This window comes from Heloderma suspectum, chromosome 4 (assembly GCF_057233095.1).
Source record: "Heloderma suspectum isolate Gila_16-S chromosome 4, 16-S_ref, whole genome shotgun sequence".
In the NCBI taxonomy this organism is placed as follows: Eukaryota; Metazoa; Chordata; class Lepidosauria; order Squamata; family Helodermatidae; genus Heloderma; species Heloderma suspectum.
In genome coordinates, this window is record NC_139461.1 from 256789520 (window position 1) to 256813225 (window position 23706).

At 45.1% G+C, this 23706-nt stretch overlaps 1 protein-coding gene across 2 annotated transcripts in view; it reads right to left on the reverse strand.

Moving 5' to 3' along the window:
• The window catches only part of IRF6 (interferon regulatory factor 6), a 32165-nt gene extending 14196 nt beyond the window's left edge, over positions 1-17969 (reverse strand). The window contains exons 1-2 of one of the 2 annotated variants that reach the window (XM_084853427.1): positions 17822-17969; positions 3037-3213 (exon numbers count right to left, since the gene is read on the reverse strand). In XM_084853427.1, the coding sequence (XP_084709553.1) occupies positions 3037-3210 (174 nt within the window). In that variant the 5' untranslated portion in view covers positions 3211-3213; positions 17822-17969. Of the gene's footprint in view, positions 1-3036; positions 3214-17714 lie in introns of both variants that reach the window. The other variant, XM_084853425.1, reaches the window with a different exon arrangement.
• Positions 17970-23706: the final 5737 nt, after the last annotated feature.

Sequence of the window (23706 nt, forward strand, 5' to 3'; positions counted from 1 at the left end):
AGCATCTGTTGAATCATGTCCCCAAACCAATTCCCATCTATCAAGCACATCTAGGCAATATTTTTTTTTTTTTTGCAAGAAATAGCAAACTATTGCTGCCATTATCTTTACCAGTACAGACAAAAATAGCATGAATTGTTTTAAAGGTAAAAGTAAAGGTAGAGGTGTCCCCAACCAGTCGTGTCTGACTCTAGGGTGCGGTGCTCATCCCCGTTTCTAAGCCGAAGAGCCAGCGCTGTCCGAAGATGCTTCCGTGGTCATGTGGCCGGCATGACTGAACACCGAGGTGCACGGAACGCTGTTACCTTTCCCGCAGAGGCGGTACCTATTTATCTACTTGCAATTTCTTGCTTTCAAACTGCTAGGTTGGCAGGAGCTGGGACTGAAGACGGGAGCTCACTCCGTCACGCAGCACTCGGGTCTCGAACTGCTGACCTGCCGACCTTCCAGTCTGCAGTTCAGCGTCTTAACCACTAAGCTACCGCGGCCCTAAATTGTTTTAGGATTTTCTAAACCAACATTATTCTGAATCAGTAAGGTAAACCATTCCAACAGAGACCACCTGGCTGTGTCCAAAGAAAGTCAACTCTATGGCAAATGAGGGTTTCATTATTATTTTGTTTAATGTGGGATTAAGTTTCCAGGTTTATCTAGAGAACATTAATTTGTACATCAGTCTTCTAGCAAAATCTGAGATTCCTGTTAACAGAGCAAGCTTGTAAAAATTTAGAATAAAATAGCAGCCATTGTTAATGCCTTTATTCAGATTTTGTTCATATTATAAATGATTTTTAGAAACGACTGCATCAAATCTTTCCATATTGATGCAAATAAAAGTCACTGCTGAAATGTAGCTCATTCTGAGAACATGTCAATAGTTCATGAGAACAAAGGTAAAAGCCAAGTAAATACAACAAGCCAGATGAATATAGTACAGTGCAACTCTATCCGGGTTACTCAGAAGCAAGTCCCATAGAGTTCAATGAGGCTAAGTCCCAAGGAAGTGCGCGCTGCATTGCAGCCTAAGTTGAAGAACTAAGAAAGCATGTAATAGGACTTCAGCATGAGAAGACGTGAAGAGTTAAGTAGTAGTTAATTAGAACCTTGAATCTGAAGTTTCTCAGGAGGGAAGCTACTACAGAGCTTCAAAGATAAACATTCAACAACCAGATAAATGGCAGGAAAATTAGTTCTGCTGCAGCACAGAGTACACAGAGTGGAGATAAGGTAGGAGTATCTGATCAGGATTGAGGGAACTGTATCTGCCAGTTACTTAAAAGACTATTTAGAATATATTGAGCCTTGTTTTGCCACTCAGTTGTCCCTGTGTTTCTGTTCTCACATTTGCAGTTCGTTCTCTCCAGATTTTGGGCTCAGGATTTGGTTCTGTTTAAGCAAATAATGCTAAATACATGCACAGAGAGTTGCATTCCTTTATGCTCTAATCATTTTAATTCAGTGAGCAAAACCCACAAGAGGTTGGGAGATGAAATTTTAAGTCTTCTGAGGAAATATGAAGTATCTGGGTTTGTGTAAAGCAAGAAGCAAATCCGTGTTCCACTTTCTTCTACCCCAGGAAAGCTTAGCAAGGCATCTATTGTGATGGATAGGTATCACTTGGCCATGAAGCTCTCTGGGTGATCCTGGGCCAGTCACAAACTCACAGCCTAACCTACCTTGCAGGGCTCTTGTGAAGATAAAATGGGGGGAGGACCGTGTTTGCTGTCTTTAGCTCCTAAAAGCAAAAGTGGGATAAATATCATGCCCCCACTGGAAGACTCCTCCTCGAAGAAAGAGCTGGGGGACCAGGAACCACCCGCCACCAACAATGCCAGGATCTGTCAGTAGACCAGGAGGACCCCAGACTACCAGGAGGGCAAAGAGGACAAGAGCCTCAGAGGTGGAGGCAGAGAAACCCCCAAGCCTTCGAGAGAGATGCTGCCTGAAAAGACAGGAACTCAGAAGGAGTGCTAGAAGAGCCAGAGGTCTCCTTGTGAGGAAAGGTCCACTCGCATGTAGAAGGCTTGATCACAAGGAGGACCTTTTCAGCTACAGTCACTAACAGCTCACAGCTGAAGCTTAGGTGTAGCTCTGACAGCCTCTGCATAAAATCAGCAGTGTAAGACAGAGAGTGGTTGGAAACAACATTGACCAGACCTTCCTGAACACAGCTTCCCTTGATGTGGGACTGCTTCCTTGACTGATTCCTAGTGTGAATACATCTAGACTGAACTCTGACTGTTCTCCTACCTGCACCTTGTCTGCTGTGTTGCCTTTAAACTTTGTTGTCTGTAACTTTGTTGTCTGTAGCACTGTGACCTTGCCATTTACCTGATCCCTGTTTGTGCTGTCCAGCTTGGAATTCTTGGACAGTTAAACCTGCAACTGCTAAGCTCAGACTTGGGAAATGTGCCACTATAAATCAAAGTGTTGGTTTTAACCTTTAAAGCTCTAAATGGCTTAGGGCCGGGCTATCTGAGGGACTGCCTATCTTGGTACAAACATGCTTGGTTACTAAGATCAGCAGGCAAAGCCTTTTTGAAGACACCCTCGCTTACAGCCGGAAAGAGCTTTCCCTTGTGTTGTTCCCAAATTCTGGAACGCACTTCACCTGGAGTTATGAGTGGTCTCTAATCTCTCTGCATTGAGGAAATCACATCTTTGTAATCTGGCTTTTCAAATGGTTGTTATAGCTTTTAAGGTTGGTTTAATGTTTCAATTTATGTTCATTTGTTTATGATTTGTGTTTTCTGAATTTGGTTAGCACCAGAAAGGTGGTACAGAAATGTAATAAAACGACAAACTGCGGGCAAATACAAATTCATTACTAGCACTGGGAAATACAGCAGTGATCTCCATAGCACCAAAAGCAGGAAGTGCCACCAAACAGCCTCAACTATTGAATGCATCCTTTCTCCAAGTAGCACAGGAATACACATGAGTGTGTGTTTTTCCTGGATCTCACCAGTTCAAGTCTACCGCAATATTGGCTATACCACACTGGCTCTCCAATACGGAGTTGCATTCTTAGATTACCTTAAAAATGGTGTTCTCCTCTTCATGTTGAGGGCTGTGCCGAGTTGCATGCTTCCAAGGGATCTGAAATCGCTTTGCATCCCTGTTGAGCCAAATCAGACCTGGATACATACCACTGTCTACCTGAGCTACTAGCCAGGGTTTCAATCGAACTCTGCGTGGATGCAGTGCCATTATCTGGAGGAGGAAAAAGCATAGGTGCAAGGTGAAGTAAATATCATGAGGTAGCTCAGAACTCTGACAGCCAGCTGTGAAATGGCAGAAACATCAGGGAAACACAGGTGGGGAAAACATTGGGGAAATACCCCTTGACCAGAGTCAGTGAGGTCACGGCCAGGTGACAGATAGGGATGTACGAAAGTCACTTACCTTTTCGAAGGGTGACATTCGCGGTGGGGGGGAGGCGCTCCATCCCTCCCCCCGAAATTCTCCCTGGCCGGCTCCACTCCGTGGCGACTCTGTGGAGCCGCCAGCCAGGGCCGCCCGCGGTCAGACATCCGGCCGCTGGGCAGCCTGCACAGGGACAGAAATGGCGGCTGCCATAGCCGCCGCCATTTGCATCCCTGTATTCTGCCGTGATAGGCTATGTAAATATATATGTAGCCTATCACGGCAACAACAACAAAAAAGGGAACGCAAATGGCGGCGGCTACGGCAGCTGCCATTTGCATTCCCTTGTTCGTGCCGTGATAGGCTATGTAAATATTTACATAGCCTATTACAGCAAAAAACAGGGGCGCAAATGGTGTAGTGGCCGCCATTTGCGCCCGTCTTTTGCTGTAATAGGCTACGTAAGTATTTATGTAGCCTATCACGGCCTCCGCAGGGACGCAAATGGCGTCCCTGTGTTAGCCGTGATAGGATACGCAAGTATTTACGTAGCCTATCATGGCTATAATGAAGAAGCGAATGGCAACCACAGATGCGGCCGCCATTCGCAAAGCAGCACGAACGGCAGCAAGTAGGTGCTCCGTTTCGTGTGCCTTTCGCGGGGTGGGGGGGCGGGGCGCTTCGTTCCACCACGGATTTCGGGGGGCCGAATGCACTGGCATTTGGCCTCACCGAGATCCGTGGCAGAATTCTCTGACATCCATATGAAAGATACATCCCTGGGCTGGGCTATCATGCTGGAGTAAATGTGGAGGGCTGGTGCACGCCGCAACAGAAGCACAGACAAGCAGAATTAAGGAAAACAATCAGACTAACAGTAGTCTCAGAAAAATCATTTTTTTGGCACAAAACTCTGGGATAGCTACGGGATGGCCATGACATCACGTGCCCTGAATGACCTCCAAATGCAGCAAACTCACAGTTAATTGCTGGTGGAGACACCCCGCGGTTAGCTTTCAGCTATAAATGACATCTTTCTCACATTAATCTAAAGAGCCCCAACCAATAGAATCATCACCAGACCAATTATGACAATGATATTAGAGAGCGGTAGCTACAGTTTTGGCTTGTTGTTTTAAGTCATTAGAAACTTCCACTCTGCTTCATTTTCCTTGCCTTCCTAGGCTACCCCCTCTGGACTTCCCCCTTCTCTGTCCTCTTCCAGAGCACTCCCTCTTCCAGCTCTCCTTTACTAGGCCGTCCCATGCCCGCTGGCCTTTTCAAGGCCCTGCTTTTTCTGCTGTTCCTTCCCCAAACCTTTCAGATTGTCCTGCCGCTCTGTAGGATCACAGAAGTCAATTCTGCCTGCCCCGCAACATTTGGGCATGTCTGGTAATTCCTGTAAGTATCAGGGGCTTCATTACCAGCACCACAAAATATACTCATGCATTACAATATAGATTTGGAGCACAGTGCTGAAATATTGGCATTATATATTAAAGTTCTGGAGATCCTCCTAGAACTTACTGTTCAGGCAAGCATTTCATGACTGGAGAATGACAGTTAAAAAAAAAAAAAAGTTAATCTGTGAAGAACGCAGAATAAACTAATCTTTTTTTCTTTTCTTTTTTACAACTTCCCCTTCCCTCAAAATTACTGGTTTGTTATCCTAAATAACCTCATACAGTCCATTATGGCATCAAACACCAGAGAATCAGACAGACACCGCATCTTCCCTGAAGAGACGGGATCTGTGATTCACAACAAGGGAACCACCAGTACAACCAGGGGAGTGACAGAAGTGGGAGCCAACACCCACATTAGGCCCACTGCAAGAAATGCCACACGAACAGAGTACAGGACTTTGAAGGAACACTGTACGCATGGGCCAAAGTGGGGCTTTATTGTCAATATGACTGGGCAGCTATAACATTACAGAATCACAGGGCAATTTTTGCCCAAGACAAATAGACCACCCACCAGTGCAAAGACATAAGCAGTCATTACGCAGATACCCTGAAGCATTGTAAGGCATCCTTGCTACTGCTCAGGTGTGGTGTTGTGCCAGAACCTTGAATGCTACACCTGTGAACTGAGTGACATCATAGCCAAGGCACGTATAAGCAGCAAGGGAACGGAGTCCTCACATCAGAGCACAGCACAAGCCCATATATCTCTGATTTCACACTAACAAAATGCCCAGGAACAGAGAAGCAATAGAGAAAGCATCAGTGAGAGCATGAGAGGAAAATGAGGAAGTGGTGATGGTAAGCAATGGCAAAAAATAAGCACACAGTACAATGCACAGAGGGAAGCACTTGCACAAACATCCAGGAGTGACAGCTGTACAGAACAGAAAGAAGGGCAGCTGATTTGCATTCTCATGAATGCCAGTGTGGCTATCCCACCTGAGGCCTTTGGGCAGAAATGCTCACCGGGAACTTCAGCTCTGCTGCCACCAGCCATGGTGTGAAGAAAAAGCACCCGATGCCAGTAAGCGAGGGTCTCACCATGTCAGAGAGGGGCAACCTGGTACCCTGGTTTTGGACTACCACAACCTAGTTTTGGACTACCACACCCATCAGCCCCACACAGCATGACCCATGGTCAGAGATTATAGGAGTCGTAATACAAAACATCTGGAAACTACTAGGTTGCTTAGCCCTGCCATACAATAAAGTCATCACTGTATGGTCACCACTGAACCTTCAAAGAGCAGCAGCTGGAACAGCCAAACCAAGAGTAACTTCATCTAAGGCCTAGGGAGTGAACGTTTTCCATCATCAACATCACCACCACCACCACCTCCCCTAAGCCTTCACTGGGCTCCTTTGCCAGCAAGAAAAGCCAAGATGTGTAGATTGTTCAAGTGTCCAGGGGAGAAGATGCACCACCTTCAGGGACCAAAACATCTGGTGCCAGCTGGCCCTGGGTGCTAGGTAGTGCACATCGGGGAGTGGGGAAGGGGGCTATTCTCTCTTATGAAGACTGTGGAAACTTTGAAGATCAGCAGTTGGAACAGTTGCAGCAGCACAATCCAAGGCCTAAGGAGGGGATATTTTCCATCATTGTTCTCCCAGAGACTTCAGAAATCTTTTAAAATCAATCTTATGTTTATTGTGACTTTCAGTTATTGTTAGCAGCCCTGGGCCTGTTAGACAGAAAGGTGGGACACAAATATTTGGAAAAAAAACCCCTGCTATTATTATTCTGTAAGTTGTGCTAGCAAAAATAACCACCAATACAAATAACAAAAATGCCTATAGAATGCAATTACCAACCCTTACAGGCAGGCTGTGCAGGCAACAAATACAAATTCTTGAACATTTCCTGCCAGATATGGGAGAAGAGAACAGGGAACAAAATATAACACCCACAGGCAGTCCCAGGGAAATGCATACTCCCTTTTTCTCCCTGCAGAACACAGCCAGAGGTCATTGTGTTAATCTTTTAAGGCTGCCACACAACCTTTTGTTCTTTTAGCCGCAACAGCCTAACACATTCACTGTGAGATAAACTTCCTTCCGCCACTTCACCAAGTGCATGAACTTCAGTGGATCAGTCTATTTACCATGAGGAGAGAGAGCAAAAGAAGGGGGTAGGGCTGGGTTTTTGGTTTTCCTTTACCATATGAAGCCAAACAATGCAGGAGATAACCATACAAAGCACAAATAAAACAGAGATGCAGCCAAAGGACAAAAACATCCCATCAACATGGCCATGACTCACTCCCAACCAGTGATAAATGGACAAAGTATGATGAACTGCATGCGTAAATACCTAAGGGAACAATCCTATCAGGTTAGGTGGCCACCGCCAAACTCAGAGGCCACCAGCTATCCAATGCAGGGCGGCAGAGAGTGGAGGGGATCTTCTCCTCCACGCTCCAGCTGCCCTGCATTCACAGCTAGACAGCCAATTTCAGCCATCTAGCCACGGGACTTTAGAGCCGGGGGGGGGGGGGGCAACACATAGGAAGAGTCATACCAGCACTTCTGGACTCCCCACCCCCTTTTGCCCCGCTCAGTGCTGCTCATCTGAGCGCAGAGTCTGGGGACGATCCACGCTGCCCACAAGGCAGCGGGAAAGGGGGCAGGGAGAGTTTTCCGAGAACCAAACTCGAAGCACGGGCTCCGAGGTCAGTTCCCAGAAACCAAACAATCCTATGGCCATCTAGCCGCTGTCTAGCAGCTGTAGGATTGCGCCCTAATGAAGAAAATTACTTTCTGTAGGGTTAGCTACTCCCTGTCCCTATTTGAACCCAAAGCTGATAGTATAAATTTTGCAAATTCCAGGGGCACAGCTGTGTCATTTGCTACCTCAAAAACAACAAAGAGTCTTGTGGCACTTCAAACACTAACATATTTATTCTGGCATAAGCTTTCATTTCACTTCATTTATTATATTTCTATACTGCCCAATAGCTGAAGCTCTCTGGAGGTATTTATAAGGTTTTTAATCTAGAAAGATTAAAAACCTTATAAATACAGTATTATACATAGCATAAACCCCATTTACATAGAAAACAGACAGTATATACAGACATGTGTGTGTGTGTGTGTGTGAGTGTGTGAAAGCAATTTTAAACAATCAACAATAAGAACATCCAGGAACTGATTAAAAACCTTATTATATGCTGCTAAAGGCCTGAGTGTAGAGGAAGGTCTTAACCTGTTGCTGAAAAGCTAACAATGTTGGTGCCAGACAGGCTTTATTAGGGAGATCACTCCATAATTGGGGGGCAACCACTGAGAAGTCCCCGTCCTTTGTTGCCACCTTCCGATTCTCCCTCTGAGGAGGCACCTGGAGTAGGGCCTTAGATGATGTGGGTAGTAAATGGACAGGCTCATGCCAAGAAAGGCACTCCATCAGCTATTGCGGTGTGAATTGATCTCATGGAGAGGGCTTCAGAAATTAAGCCAAAGGCCTGAAGACTAGAGGTGTTTATGGGCACTGTCCATCACTGCATCTGATGAAGTGGACAGTGTCCAGAAAAGCGTATGCCAGAATAAATTTGTTAGTCTTTAAAGTGCCACAATACACTTCATTAGTTTTGCAAATGAAACCCTACAGCTTTGTGCTGGTGTCTCCCTTTAATAACTTTCTGTTAGGATTGGTATAATGAAGAGGGCATAATGCATATGCTTGTAAATAAAACTAAAATGCAACAAATGCCAGTGGAAAAGCATCCTCCTTCCCCTGTATAAAAGCTGCATAGTATAGTGGTTAAGAGAATGAGAAGCTCCCAACAGTCAGAATTCTCCCTGGTCTCCACCCTGCCAAATGATGTTGCTGACTGTGTCCATAACAACCTATGAAGTGTTGCTGGACACTCAGAAACTGGTTATCTATGCAGGATCAGGGAAGGAGGTCTGATGTGTTGCAATGAGGCTGAAACAGGGTCCCTATATTCTACAAAATGAATAAGATGAGATAGGCAGAGCACAAGAGAATGAAAGCCATAAAGAGCTGAGTAGAGAGCTGACCCATCTATCCCAGTAACAACCACTCTGGCAATAACTCTCCGGTATCGCTGGGAAGGATTTTTCCCAACCCTGCCACCTATCAGCAATGCAAAGTCGCAGCATGGAATTACTGCCCTTCTCAAAGTGGACAATATAGCCTGAGGTACAACGACCCATGCCTAGGCCTGAAGATGTGGATGCAAGGAAAATGTGTAAAAATGGCATCTCAGGCTAGGCCTGTTGGAAACTATGAAATATTGTGATGTACGTACGTAGGACCAAGGTGACAAGAGGTGGTCTGTTCAGCGATACCTGGAACAAAATTCATTACCCTAAGTTTACACTGCTCCAAGAAGGTTAATTATGTTTTGTGTGCTATCCTAGCACAAAAGGGAAACTCATTAAGGGTGCAATCCCATGCATGTTTAGACAGAAGGAAGTCCTACAACTCCCAGTGTTCCCCAGTCAGGCTTTTTTCTGTCTAAACATACACAGGATTGTGCCTTAACTTGCTCAAAGCCACATGATTCTCTTCAGTTTCATATAAAGAGTCTCGTATTCTTCTGATTTATATCTACGTTTCGAATTAACTCGTACTCAAAGAACTTTACAAATTTCACAAGATTCCATGCAAACACAGGAATGCTAGGCACAGAATTAAGAGCATTAGTTTTTTTTCTCTTTTTCGAAAAAAACCTTCTGCCCTTGTTGCTTCAAAGATAGGTTTGAAAATATTGGCAGTGTCTAGAAAAGTCTCAGAAGCGAAGAGTGGCTGAATAACATTTCCAGGGGGCAAAGCAAGGCATAGTTTCAGAGACCTGCATACCTCCCTAGTCCTCACCATTACTAGTAAAAGCAGAATTACACACACAGTGATTTTGCAAAGTTTAAGTTGGTTGCAGAATTCAGGGGCAAGTTGGTAGAGAATTCATGTTATCCATGCATTAGATTAGATTATTACAATCCAAGATCAGCGCAAGGTTATCAGTGCAGAATTTTGATCTTTTTCTTTTTTAGCACAGCGTATTAAGAAAAATTTAATTGCCTCTCTCAAACCACATAAACAGCCATTCACTTAACACGCTGCCGCAACACCTCCAAAGGACCACTTCCTACCATGCTAACCAGTATCTACACTTCCATATGCTACCCTTCTTTACTCTTTCTGTTACAAGTGCCTTGAGCTTGAGGTGGAAAACTTTATATGCTGCCTTTCCACAAACATTGCACTCAACAAACAATTCAGAATAAAATAACAAAACTAGGGAAACAATCACCAGCTATGTATCACTATTCAACGTATGTCAATATAAGAAAGCTTCATATGGAAACTATAATACAACAAATACAATAAATCTATCCAATGAAATCTATCAAATTTGTATAGCTAATCTGATGTATGGATTAAAAACCACCTTTCTGTTACTTATGTGTTTGGCACGCAAATTCAGCCAAAATTGTACAATTAAATAAGGGACTGTGATCTTTCCCCCTTTTAATAATTGTACGGAACTGTTAGAAGTGTATGAATGACCATTACCCAATTTCTTTTTAGAAAGGAGAATTGTGTCATGTGCAGATTCTCATTTATTGGATTCTTGCCCGATATTTTGAAAATAATTCCAGTTCTAATCCAAGGAAGTTTATGATTATTTTAAAAAGTGCATTTGTATACATTTATGTATTTTGAATCTGTTATAGTCTCAAAATGCAAGTTTCTAGAAAATTTGAGAGCTTTTTTAATGAGGAATCTGGTTGTAGGGAGGAAAGTGTAGAGGTGCTGGATGGGCAGATAAATAAATGGGGAAATACCTGTCACCTGTATAGGATCCTAACTCACCGTCCTTTGCTAACAGCCTAATCTATGCAGAATAAGGCATGGGTATTCATTTTAATGGGTTTAGGCATACCTAATTCTGCATATGACTGAGTTGTAGAGATCTGTCTTTTTCTTTGAACTTTTTTTTCTTTGAACTTAGTTACCGAAGCTGTTTACAACAATTAATACACATTAAAAAGATAGAATAAAATGTTTCAGTGAAACATGGGTGTGTGGATGGCAATCAGTGATAGAGTTCAGTTTCCAGGGTCTTCCCCCACAAGTCAGCAGTATGATGTGGCACAACAGACTACAGCACCCCAGACTACAAACTGAAGATGCCCTCTTCACATATCAAAATATTCTTGCCGCCAAAATACTAGTTTATTAGGCAGAAAGGTTTTACACCAACCCTTCTATTGCTATACTAGTCTTCTAGTTCAAGGGAGTGGGTTTGTGTTTAAATAAAGAGGAGTTGGGGTGGGGGATGTGACTCACTGGTAGACCCATGCTTTGCGTACAGAAGGTTCCAGGTAGGCCTGCAAACATTCCTGCCCCAAACCGTGGGAAGCTGCTGCCAGTCAGTGGGGTTCATCACACGGAACTTTTATCTTGCTATTGAGATGGCTCTCTCTCGGAAGTTTGCGGGCTCTTTAGATGAAGTGATTACCCTACGGAGTGTCTCCCGCCGTTTCCTCCAGCCTATCTCGTGTTTTCCCCAAAAGCAAAAAATGAGGTATTTTTTCCAGCCCACCGAACAGGAGCACCACGACCTCCCTGTTAAATTCTCCACCAGCGGAAGAAGAAACCGCTGTGTCTGCCTGCTGGGGGCATTTGTTTTCAGTTGCTGGGGATGTGGTCAGGATGAGATTTAATCACCTGCTGATTGCATCTCCTGCCCTGCCGATTGCATCTCCTGCCTCTGCATTTCTCAAATGGAGGGAGAAGAGGGTAAAACGCCTCCCTGCACCGAAGGGAGACACATCTGATCCCCCACCCCACCAAGCTCAGAAGCAATGTCCTCTATTGTTTCAGAGCACCCTAATAACTTCAATGGGGCTTACTCCAAAGTAAGTGTGCTGAGGGTTGCAGACTTACTTGATAAGTAAGGTCCCATGGCAAGTGACTCTAAGAAGAAAAGGAGTCCAAGATGGGTGGGAGCTTTTAAAAAAGGAAATTCTCAAGGCACAATTACAAACAATTCCAACAAGAAGAAAAGGTGGAAGACAACAGAAGAAGCCAATGAGGCTTCACAAAAAGCTTAGGGATGACCTGAAAACAAAAAAGGACACACATAGGAAGTGGAAGGAAGGCCAAGCAACAAAGGAAGAGTACAGGCAGGTAGCACAGACTTGCAGGGATGGCGTCAGGAAAGCTAAAGCTGAGCAAGAGCTGAGGTTAGCGCAGGATGCTAAAAGCAACAAAAAGGCTTTCTTCAGATATGTGAATAGTAAAAGACAGAGGAAATAAATGGTGGTTCAGCTATTAAATAAGGATGGCAAAATGATAACAGATGACAAAGAAAAGGCAGAAGTGCTCAATTCCTACTTTGGCTCAGTCTTCTCCCAAAAGAGGGTCTATGATCCCCCTGGCAAAAGTGAAGTACAGGCTGAAGGGGCAGGATTGCAGCTTGAGATCGATAGGCATATGGTCAAGGAACACCTAATTACTTTGAATGAGTTCAAATCTCCAGGGCCCAATGAACTGCACCCTAGAGTAATAAAGGAACTGGCAGAAGAACTCTCAGAACCACTGTCTATTCTCTTTGAGAAATCATGGAGGATGGGTGAAGTGCCAGATGACTGGAGGAGGGCTAACGTTGTCCCTATCTTCAAAAAGGGTAAAAAGGAGGAACCTGGGAACTACAGACCAGTCAGTCTGACATCAATCCCTGGGAAAATTCTGGAGCAGATGATAAAGCAATCCATCTGGAAGCACCTTGACAACAATGCCGTGATTACTCGAAGCCAACATGGATTTGTCAAGAACAAATCCTGCCAGACGAATCTGATCTCATTTTTTGAGCAGGTAACCTCCCTTGTGGACTGTGGGAATGCTGCAGACATAATATACCTGGACTTCAGCAAAGCTTTCGACAAAGTGCCCCATGATATCCTGATGAGCAAACTAGCTTAAAGTGGGCTAGATGAAACAACGATCCGGTGGATCCACAGTTGGCTACAGAATCGGACTCAAAGAGTGCTTATCAATGGGATCTTCTCAAACTGGGGAGAGGCAATGACCGGGTTACCGTAGGGCTCGGTCCTGGGCCCAGTGCTCTTCAACAATTTTATTAATGACTTGGAGGAGGAGGTGCAGGGAATGCTGATCAAATTTGCAGATGACACAAAATTGGGCAGGATAGCTAATACTTTAGAAGAGAGAAACAAAATTCAAGCAGATCTTGATAGACTGGAGCGCTGGGCAGAAAACAACAGAATGACATTTAATATGGATAAAAGCCAAGTTCTGCACCTAGGAAAAAGAAACGAAATGCACAGTTACAAGATGGGGGACACATGGCTCAACAACACTACAAGCGAGAAGGATCTTGGAATTGTTGTCAATCACAAGCTGAATATGAGCCAACAATGTGATATGGATGCAAAAAAGGCAAATGCTCTTTTGGGCTGCATTAATAGAAGCATAGCTTCCACATCCTGGGAAGTACTAGTTCCCCTCTACTCAGCCCTGGTTAGGCCTCATCTGGAGTACTGTGTCCAGTTCTGGGCACCACATTTTAAGAAGGATGCAGACAAGCTGGAGAAGGTTCAGAGGAGGGTAACAAAGATGATCAGGGGACTGGAAACAAAGCCCCATGAAGAGCGACTGAAAGAACTGGGCATGTTTAGCCTTGAGAAGAGAAGACTTAGGGGAGTTATGAGGGCGCTCTTCAAGTACTTGAAAGGTTGTCACAGAGAGGAAGGCCAGGATCTCTTCTCGATCATCCCAGAGTGCAGGACATGGAATAATGGGCTCAAGTTACAGGAAGCCAGCTTCTGGTTGAACATCAGGAAAACTTCCTGAGTATTAGAGCAATACAACAATGGAACCAATTGCCTAGGGAGGTGGTGGGCTCTCCCACACTGGAGGCATTCAAGATGAGGCTGGACAGCCATCTGCCAGGGATGCTCTGACTTACCCATTCCTGCATTGAGCAGGGGGGTGGACTCGATGGCCTGGTAGGCCCCTTCCAACCCTACTATTCTATGATTCCATGACTTACAGCACAATCTTACATTTTATGTCCACTCAGAAGTACATCAGAGGTTTCCTGGGGGGCTGCGAGAAAACAGTACAGCAGAAGTTAAGCTACGAAAACAAGACTCCCCCTCCCCTCCTTTGCACACATGCCAGGGAGGGAGGGAGGCACTCCCTCAGTTCAAACCATGTGGCTGCCATGTAAGGAAGCCCTTCCTAATCCCACAAAGAAACCGAAGGCAGGACACTCCGGAAAGGATGTGGGTTTTTGCAGCTTTTTTGCTTGATATAGAAATACCCAGTGTTAGAGGGCAAGATGGACCAATGGTCTGTCTCATTATACAGCAGCTTCCTATGTTCTAGATTTGAAGTGGCCTCTTTCTTTCTCTCTCTCTCTCTCGTAATTTTACCACCTCTCTCTCTCATGTATATGTAGACGAGGCCTCACTTGGTATTCAAGCCACTAACCACCACATCACGAGTGCCATTAGAAACAAGCACACTGGCCTCTAAGAGATGTAGAGGAGGGGTGGGGATAAAGGTACAAAAAGGAAGAGTCAAGCTGGATTTGTGTGGGGTGGGGTCAGGAAGAAGGAATAACATGGGTGAAGGAAATGAAACCCAGAGCCTTACTATCCCCATGATCCCAAGAATGTCTCAGTGTCCCAGCTTTGTTTTTGAGAAGGTTTGTTGCTTTGTAAGTAGAGGTTTTTAGAACAAGTTCCACACCAGATGTGGCATGCCACACACAGCACCAGCTCTAGGTTTTTGAGGGCCCTTGGGTAAGACACCCTCAATGGGCCCTCTCTCTCAGTGAGTCTACCTTCTCACTGCCATTTTCAACAGCTGCTGCTGCTCCTCATCATTTACCACTTGGTTGCTTGCTTGACAGGCACAGAGCCAGTGAGCAAGCCGGTAATGGCATCTACTGCTCCTCTTTCTAACCAGCACTGTTCTCTGGGCTAGAGCAAGAGTCAGGTAAACAAGCAGATTGCAATGGTGAAGAGGATAAGCAACTCCAGGGAGTTCTTGTCAGTGGGCCCCTGCTATGGTATGGGCCCTTGCCTGGTGCCCAGCCATGCCTACCCTTGACTCCAATCCTGGCCACACACATGGAGATTATTCACAGCTCTAGATGTAGCACCTGCATTCTAGAAGCAGTCAACCCTAGACAACAGTCCTACTAAGATAGCTGCAGTGATACCAGTAACTTGAAGTTAATTGGAATAGATACAGAATGCAGTGTTAATACTAACTTTACATGTAGAATCCTAATGCTAGACTGTATTTCACAACCTAGAAGAAATATAATACAGATTTGGTCCAGAATTTTTACACTGTGATTTCCAATGATTTCACTGGCACAAAATATGCTGCAGAATATCTTAAAATAAGAACTGGTCCCAAGCTCTACCCTTTAAAAAAAAAAAAAAGGAAAAAGAAATAACTTTCTCATGAGTACTAAGAGACCTACAGGCATGCGAAGTAAGGAAGCTACTCAGTATTACACAGGTCACCGGCACAACCAAATAAGGGAAATTTAGGTACAAATCCCACCTTTTGCATCACAGCAGTTCTAATATCACTTGTATGCACTCCCACCAGTAAAATCAGGTAACACAGCACTTAATACCAGTCTTGTATCTGCATTACTGCTTTCCAGATGGACTGCAGTTATCCAGACAGGCTCTAGATACAAATAGGCCTAAACTGGTAGCTTGAAGGGAAGCTGCTCAAAATGCCTTCGATGCAGTTTTCGTCCTAGGGTCATAGTAAACTGGGTTGAAGAAACCTTCCCAACATTTTTTTCTGAGCCTGTGAGAAAGTGGCTTGAAGAGGTCATTGCTGCCCATTAAGTCAATCCTGTCTGGTTGTCCATAAAAGGAGGGAACATGTACATACCCTCAAAGATTTCAAGGAAAATAATTGGGCCTTAGTTTTCATGCACACACATTTATATGTGCACTAGAAGCACAATACACCCATTTCCCAGTCAGATTTGTCTTCTAGAGATCCTAAGGATGGATCTAGCTAAACCCTGAAGAATGTCAACCCCAAACACACATACTAACATTTTAGCAATACATCCTCAAAGGGAAACATAGGGACAAAATTGGGGAAGTAATTAATATGGACAGGGACCAGCTGACAAGTAGGACTATTACTGTTTTTTCCAACAGAAGCACTGTGCCTTTAACAGGCAGGCAGAAATTAATTAAGTGCAGCATTTCCAAACATAAAGATTTAGCCAGGGATATTGCATCATGCAAAGACTATCACTAAAGACAGCCATGACACTGTTCTCAGGATTGTTTGCAGGAACAAAGGATTCTGCCCAATGAAGCCTTATTTACTGAATATTTATGCCTATGAACTAGGCTGAGAAGTACGGAGCTACTTCTCTTTATACTTCTGTTACTAATTTTTGAATGTGAATTATTAGATGTCTGCATGTACTTAATATTGTGCTTTCAGCTTTATTATTCTACACATACAAATTCAACTAATTCAACACCACATGTAACCCACAGAAGGGAAACCCCAACTTCATTTTAACTAAGTTTTCTGGACATTTAGACCAAATACCACAAAAAGGAAGCCCTTACAGTAAAACATATTAAACCAAGGCCTTTGATGATGAGGCATAAGGAAAGTTGAAGCCTAGAAATGTGCATGGTCAGATAAAAATAAAAGTTCTCCTTAATGCAGCTGTATAGGGCCTGTTACACATAGGGCCTTGATCTCAGATTTAAAACTGGTTTGTTTACTTGACGGTAATTTGTATAACAAAGCTAATCTAATTTAACCAGCCTGCATCAAACACTTCAGTTAACATGACAAAAGGTCTGATTGAATTCAATTGTAAGACAAATCGCTGAGGCTACCATGTCTTCTAGGACTCAGCTTTAATGAATGCACTCTATAGGCCTTGCCCAACCTAGTGCCATCCAGATGTGTTCGACTACAACTCCCACCATCCCCATTCAGCACTGGAAATGAGAGTTGTAGTCCAACACATCTGGAGGGCACCCAGTTGGGGAAGGCACTTCTCAATTCCATTCAAGTAAACAAATGAGCCCATTCACAGGAGTGACCCGGGAGTTCGATTCCCAGCCATCTCCATTCCAGTTATATGTCAGAACATGTAATTTGCAAATTGGGGCGAACACATGCAGAAGTTACAAGGTTCAGCCCCTGGCATCTCCAGGTGGGACTAGGAAAAAGCCCTGTCAGCATAAACAGACAACAGATAGACCAGTGCTCTGACTGGGTTTAAGGCGGTTTCCCATATTGCTAACTTATCTGGAAACGAAAGACGGCTGAGTATTTATTTGTTTATTTATTTATTTAATTTCTATGCCGCCCAATAGCCGAAGCCTGAGTCAATTCCCCACAGCTACACCAAGGCGCCAGAACCGTGCACTGCCATCGGATCCAATATGACTTCCTTCTGAGTAAACATGCTACGATCATGCCGCACCAGTCTGTCCCACAGTGACTCCACACACTGGGGGACGCGCACGTGACCTTAGCAAACAAACAAACAAACAACCAAGCAAAAACAGCAGTGTTCGGAACCCTCCGTGGCAAGAATTTTGGAAGGAAATTAAGTGAAGCCCACGAGAGACCGGGGGGAAGAGAAACTTCTAATCGCGCACGCACAGTGAGCGCAGCCTTCTCCAAGAGGGCGCCCTTTTTCTGGGTGAAAAGAGGCGAGGCGATTCCTCCAGAGGCGAGGAGGACAGAGCGAGGGCAGCCGCGCGCAAGTGTGGAAAGTTGCTGGGACTCCGCTCGGAGCCGCCAGAGGCCCCAGCAGTTCGGGAGGAGCTGGGAGTCCCCATTAGACAGGAGGCTGCGCCTACCTAAAATGGACCGGGGGGGGGTCGTCTTCCACCACCGTGCTTTCACCCCCTCCTGCAACACTCCTCAGCCGGCCGACAGCCCCCGCTCTGCTCTGCAGCTCGCTCACCTGAGCCAGGTGCTGCGGTTGCTGCCGGGTCCGCCCCGCCCCTCAGCGCCGTGTACAGGAGAAGGCGGCCCGGGCCCAAGAGGGGTGTGGACGGGAACGGGAGAGTAGGAGGCAAAAGGTACATAGAAGCAGAGGGACGGGTGACTGCGGAGTCAAGGGCGGGGCCACGACGCAGGTCGTGCGCTGCGGTACGTTGTGGCTTGGGAATCTATGAGTTGGAGTAAGAAAACCGGCAGCCTTTTGGGCATGTGCAGAGTGCCTTTCTCTTGACTCTCAGTAAGCACAAGGAGTCCGCCCTCCTCTTCTTCTCCCCCTTTCCAGCCCCCCGTTAAGGATTTGCTACTTCCGACGAGATCAGAAGACAGACCTCGTACCTCCCGTTTGAAGTGGGAGTGTGGAGCTTTAACAATAAATAAGGGCGCAATCCTGTGTATGTTTAGACAGGGAAAAAGCTCTACAACTCCCAACATTCCCCAGCCAGCCATGCTGTGTGTTGTAGGGCTTTTTCCCTGTCTAAACATGCACGAGATTGCACCCTATATACCTCTTCCATGAGAGTTGGCGTCGGTGCAACTGGTCTAACCAGTACGACCCCCCCTTGCTTCACGTTGCTCTGCCTTGGGGGTTCAATAGCTGATTTGAGTCAAAAAGAACTCGTGCTGCTACTGAGATTTGGATCGGTTTAGAACTGTTTCGTTAAGCACAGCGTTACCCAATATCGGAAAGACGTTCCTACAAAACACTTAGTGGGATAACCTCACAGCCTAAGCTAAGGTGCCCACTACCAGGTGACAAAATAAAAGAAGGGCCATAATGGCTCAGACCAAAGGGCATCTCTAATCCAGGGGCAGGCAGATCTTTGGCTTACAGGATAAACTCCTTTTTGACCAGAAACCTTGAGGTCCACCAAGTACAGCCAGCCAGGTGCAAAACAGTGGTCCAGAAGGCAGAACTGCAGAATATGGTACCTTCTGCACATGCTCAGCCCTGCAATTTGTTTTCAGCTGCCAGAACTCGAGCTCACACACAAATCTGTTTTCCCCCTGCCCCATGTGTCCTTGTCTTCTGCTGCTTAATTTAGGAGGATTTTTTTTTAAGGCCCTTTCTTGGCACTGTTGTTCAACCATCAGGAGTTGGAAATCTATTGATCTACTGCAAATCATCCAAAGATCTACCAGTAGATTCCTTCTCCCTTCCCCTTACCTAGCTTAGAATCCTGTTCCCAGTACAAAGCAGGGCAAGAAGGCATCAGCACTCCCCTGCTGGGCACAAACAATATTTGGTATTCAGAGGTATACTGCCTCTGAATATGGAGGTTCCATTACCTTTCATGGCTAATAGCCTTTTATAGGTCTGCCCTCCATGATTTCATCCAACCCTTCTAAAAAGGCACCTATGCTAGTCACTCTTGCTACCTTGTGGTAGAACGTTCCATTACTGCAGTGTCCAGGAGTGTTTTACCAACTAGGCCAGTATGCCAGCTGCAGCCCTATCTGAAGAAGATGGACCTTACCTCAGTTATCCATGCACTAGTGACATCCAGAATGCAGTATTGTAATGTGCTGTACATGGGGCTGCCTTTTGAAGACGGTTCAGAAACTTCAGCTAGTGCAGAATGCGGCCGCCCAAGTATTGGTGCGGGGGGCGGGGGGAGATGATTCGATCATATAATCCCTATACTGTGCCAGCTGCACTGGTTACCTGTGTGTTTCTAAGCCCAATTTAGAATGCTGGTTTTGACCTTTAAAGCCTCAAATGGTTTGGGACCAAATTACTTGAAGGAGTACCTTCACCTATATCAGCCTGCCTGCATTTTAAAAGCAGCAAGAGGGGCCCTTCTAATTTGCCCACCTGTCAGAGCAGTTAAGTGGCTGACCACATGTGAGAGGGCCTTCTCTGCAGTGGTCCCACACATCTGGAATAAGTTCCTATCAGGAGTCCTCCATACTCCATGCAGGCTTTTAAGAAGGCCTTGGAAACATATTATTTTACCCTGACCTTCTCCTGATACAATTGCTTTTGCTGCTGCATGTATTGCTGGTTTTGTTGTTGGTTTTTATTACTGTTTTATTGTGTTTTTATTGTTCTTAATATTTTATCAGTTTTATGTGTTTTATTCTTGTATACCGCCTTGGGAGGGCTTCTGCCCTGAAAGGCAGCCAAGAAATATTTTAAATAAATAAATTACATTCACTATGAATGGTCTGAAGAAGCATTTCTTTTTGTCTGTTCTGAACTATTACCAATCAATTTCATTGGATAATTAGTAGTATCCTTATTTTATTTATTTTTAAAAAACCTATTTACCCCGCCTTTTGGTCCAGTCAGTCTACACTAGGGGTCTCCAACACAACACCCACAAGGTGCCCTCCAAGCTATTTCCTCCCTCTGCAAGTGAATGGCTCTCTCAAAGGTTTTCTCAAAGAGGATCACTTTAGCCAACCATCTAAAAACAAGGAGTGAGACAGCAAAATAGACATCCCCTGGCAGGAAGTTAAACAGTTTTGGTGCTATTGCCAAAAAGGCCCTGTTCCAGGTTACCACTGTATTTCAGACAGTAGAGCAACAGGGAGCAGGGACTCAGAGGAAGGTCTTACATTATAGGTAGGTGTATGAGAGAAGGTGGAAAATTTCTATTTCCTCCATTCATAGAGACCTCTATCTTGTGTTCTCCATTTATTGTGTTTTTTCTAAACTAAAAAGCACAAAATGCTATCTTTGGTTGCTCTTTTCTGTACCTTTCCGGTGCTATTGCTATGATACTCATTTTGAGATGGAGCAACCAAAACTGTCTGGAGTTCCAGTTCAGAAAAATCCTTTTGTAGCTTTTCACTGTCTGCTTTGAATTTCACCATCCTGAATCACTGGGTGCCGTCTGCCAACTTGGCTACTTCACTGCACATCCTCGACTCCAGATCAGTTATGAATAAGTTAAACAGAACTGTTCCCAATCTTTGGAGGATCCTATTGCTTATTTCCTTTCATTAGGAAAAATGTGCACTTGATGGAAGTGCAAAACAGATTGGGGCATGGAGTATTTCTATGAAAATCCTTTCATCAGTCACACAAGGGTAATTCTACAGCAGAAACACAGGAGATGCATGTAACAGTCTCCCAATTTTTTAAAAAGGTTGAATGAAGGAAACACAGCAGGATAAACTGCTGAACTCTCACCCCTGCCCGGACAATTTTTCAACTCAAAAGTGCTCTCCTCCCCAGGCTGTTTTTCCACTTGCAGGAGAAAAGAAAAGAGTAACTATATTCCCCTATACAGGACCCATATCTGTGTACATGTACAGCCCCCTCCCTTCTCTGGCTTATCTCATGCCTCCAAAAGCTCAAGCAACAACATGGCTGCAATCCTGTACATACCTGTAAGTAAGTCCCATATAACTCAATGGAACTTCCTACTCAGAAGATATGCATAGGATTGCACTGTAACATTTTATGTTTTAATTGTAAGTCATCTTGGGGCCCTATCTGGGTCAAAAGGTGACTCAAATTTACAAATAAATACATATAAAAATGAAAGTGTTTATAGTGCCATAAGACTGTGTTATTACTGCTTTTCTAGAATTAATAAAGGCAGCTGAATACCAAAGATGGACCTCATGGCTTATTATATTTGAGCGCTTAATTGCAAGTGCCAATGACACTGTCAGCCAATGTGAAAAAAAAGGGTGGGTAGGGATACACACGGAAACAAACACACAGAGCTATGATAAATTAGCCTTTCTTTAAACACCATACTTGGTGTTTTAAGGTGCAATCCTATGGCTGCTAGACAGCGTCTAGACAGCCATAGGATTTTTCATTTTCTGGGAACCAAGCTTGGAGCCAGCGCTCTGAGGTCAGTTCCCAGCAAACCGACTCCCCTCCCCTGCCACCTTGTAGGCGGCGCAGTTCATCCCTGGCTCCACATGCGTAAGAGCAACATGGAGCAGCCAAAAAGGGGGCATTCCTGGGGGCAGGGAGGGGAGGAGACTGTGGAAGCACCGTTGCAACGCTTCCTATGCACCATCTGGCCTCCCACTTCCCTGTTCCAAGGCGCCCTGGCTAGACACCTGAAATCGGCTGTCTAGCCACAAATGCAGGTCAGCCGGGGTGTGGAGGAGAAGATCCCCTCTGAGTTCCACCCACCTTGCATTGGATAATTGGTCACCTCCGAGTTCAGAGGCACCGGACTATCCCCATAGGACTGAGCCCTTAGTTGGACGAAGGCCAGCCAGCCAGCTACTTATTAAATAGCCTTGATCCATAAAGCAGCAAACAGAAGAGCAATCCTATGTCCCCTAGACAGCATCTGTGGGAGATTTTTCAGTTTCCCAGCCAGCTCCAAGCTTGTAGACAGTGCTACAAGCTTGTAGCTGGAAAACCGTGCTCCCCTCCCCTTCATAGCTGGGGCGGAGAGAACCATGGTGGCTGCCGCTTCATGCCTGTCCATGCTTGCTTGTAACATGGAGCACAGACAGGGTGAAAAGGGGGAAAGGGGGATGTTTCTGGGGACAGGGAAGGGAGGAGACCGTGGAAGCTGTTTCAGACAGCTCCCTATGTGGTCTCCAGCCCTGTTCCTGAACCCTCCCCGAAGCTGCGCTTAGATGCCCAAAATCAGGCATCTAAGGAAAACTGCAGGGCAGCCAGGGCACGAAAGAAATCCACTCCTTCGTGCTTCAGCCACCCTTCATTGGATAGGCGGTTGCCTCTGACTTCAGAGGAAGTCAGAGGCAACCATCTATCTCAATAGGATTGCACCCAATATAAATTATCTTTGTTTTGGCACCTTCCGTAGGTCAGAGAACCACGTGATGTGCTATTTGATTTATTGTTGTTGTCATTTTTACATTGCTGCAAGCTGCTCTGAAAGCCTTCAGACTGAAGAATGTTACTGTAACATGCAAAATACTTACTTAATATTTATGACATTAAAATGCTTCTTAACATTCCTTTTTCATGTATTTTCATGCATGTGTAACTTGTGGAAGTGCCATAACATTTAAAAGAAAATGAAAATGAGGAGCAGCCCTTTAGTTCCTGGTTGTTTTACCATTACGCTTCTTGGAGGCACACTTTGTTCATTTCTGCATTCCATGTGCAACATGTTATAATCTGAAAATGTCACAGAGTAGTCTCATGGGTGTGTTTGAATACAGAGTGCTTCCTGGCTTGGTTGGACTATATCGTTTTGGTCTCCCCCTGCCCTTTGATACTGTGCTTTATTTGGCCCCGCATTTTTATTTTTCAGCTAGTTCATTTGTTTAAATTAAATTAAGGCATACTATTAGGGAGCAATCCTATGGCTGCTAGACAGCAGCTAGATTGCTATAGGATATGTTGTTTTCCGGGAACTGACCTGCTACTTCCACGCTGCCTCGGAGGCAGCATGGAACAGCCCCATCCTCCGCACTCACAAGAGGAGCGTGGAGCGGCCGGAAAGGGGCGTGCCTAGGGATGTTTCAGGGTGGGGAGAGTGTAACTTCCTGTACGACACATCCTATGTGTCGTACAACAGCCTCCTTCCCTGCTCTCCATCCTCCCGTGGCTAGACAGCTGCAATCAGCTGTCTAGCCGAAAAAGCAGGGGCAGGAGAAGCGTGGAGGGAATGATCCCCTCCTTGCTTCTCCTGCCCTGCTTTGGATAGGCAGTTGCCTCTGAGTTCGGAGACGGCCTCCTATCTAGATAGGATTGCTCCCTTAGTTGCTAAATAAAGGAATGTCTAACAATGCAATCCTATCCATACCTACTCAAATCCCACTGAGTTTAATCAGGCTTAGTCCAAAGTAAGTGGGTATGGGACTGCAGCCTAAATTAAAAATGAAATAAGATATTGCAAATTAGAATGATAGTTTAGACTGCAATAAACACACTTACCTGGAAGTAAGTCCTAT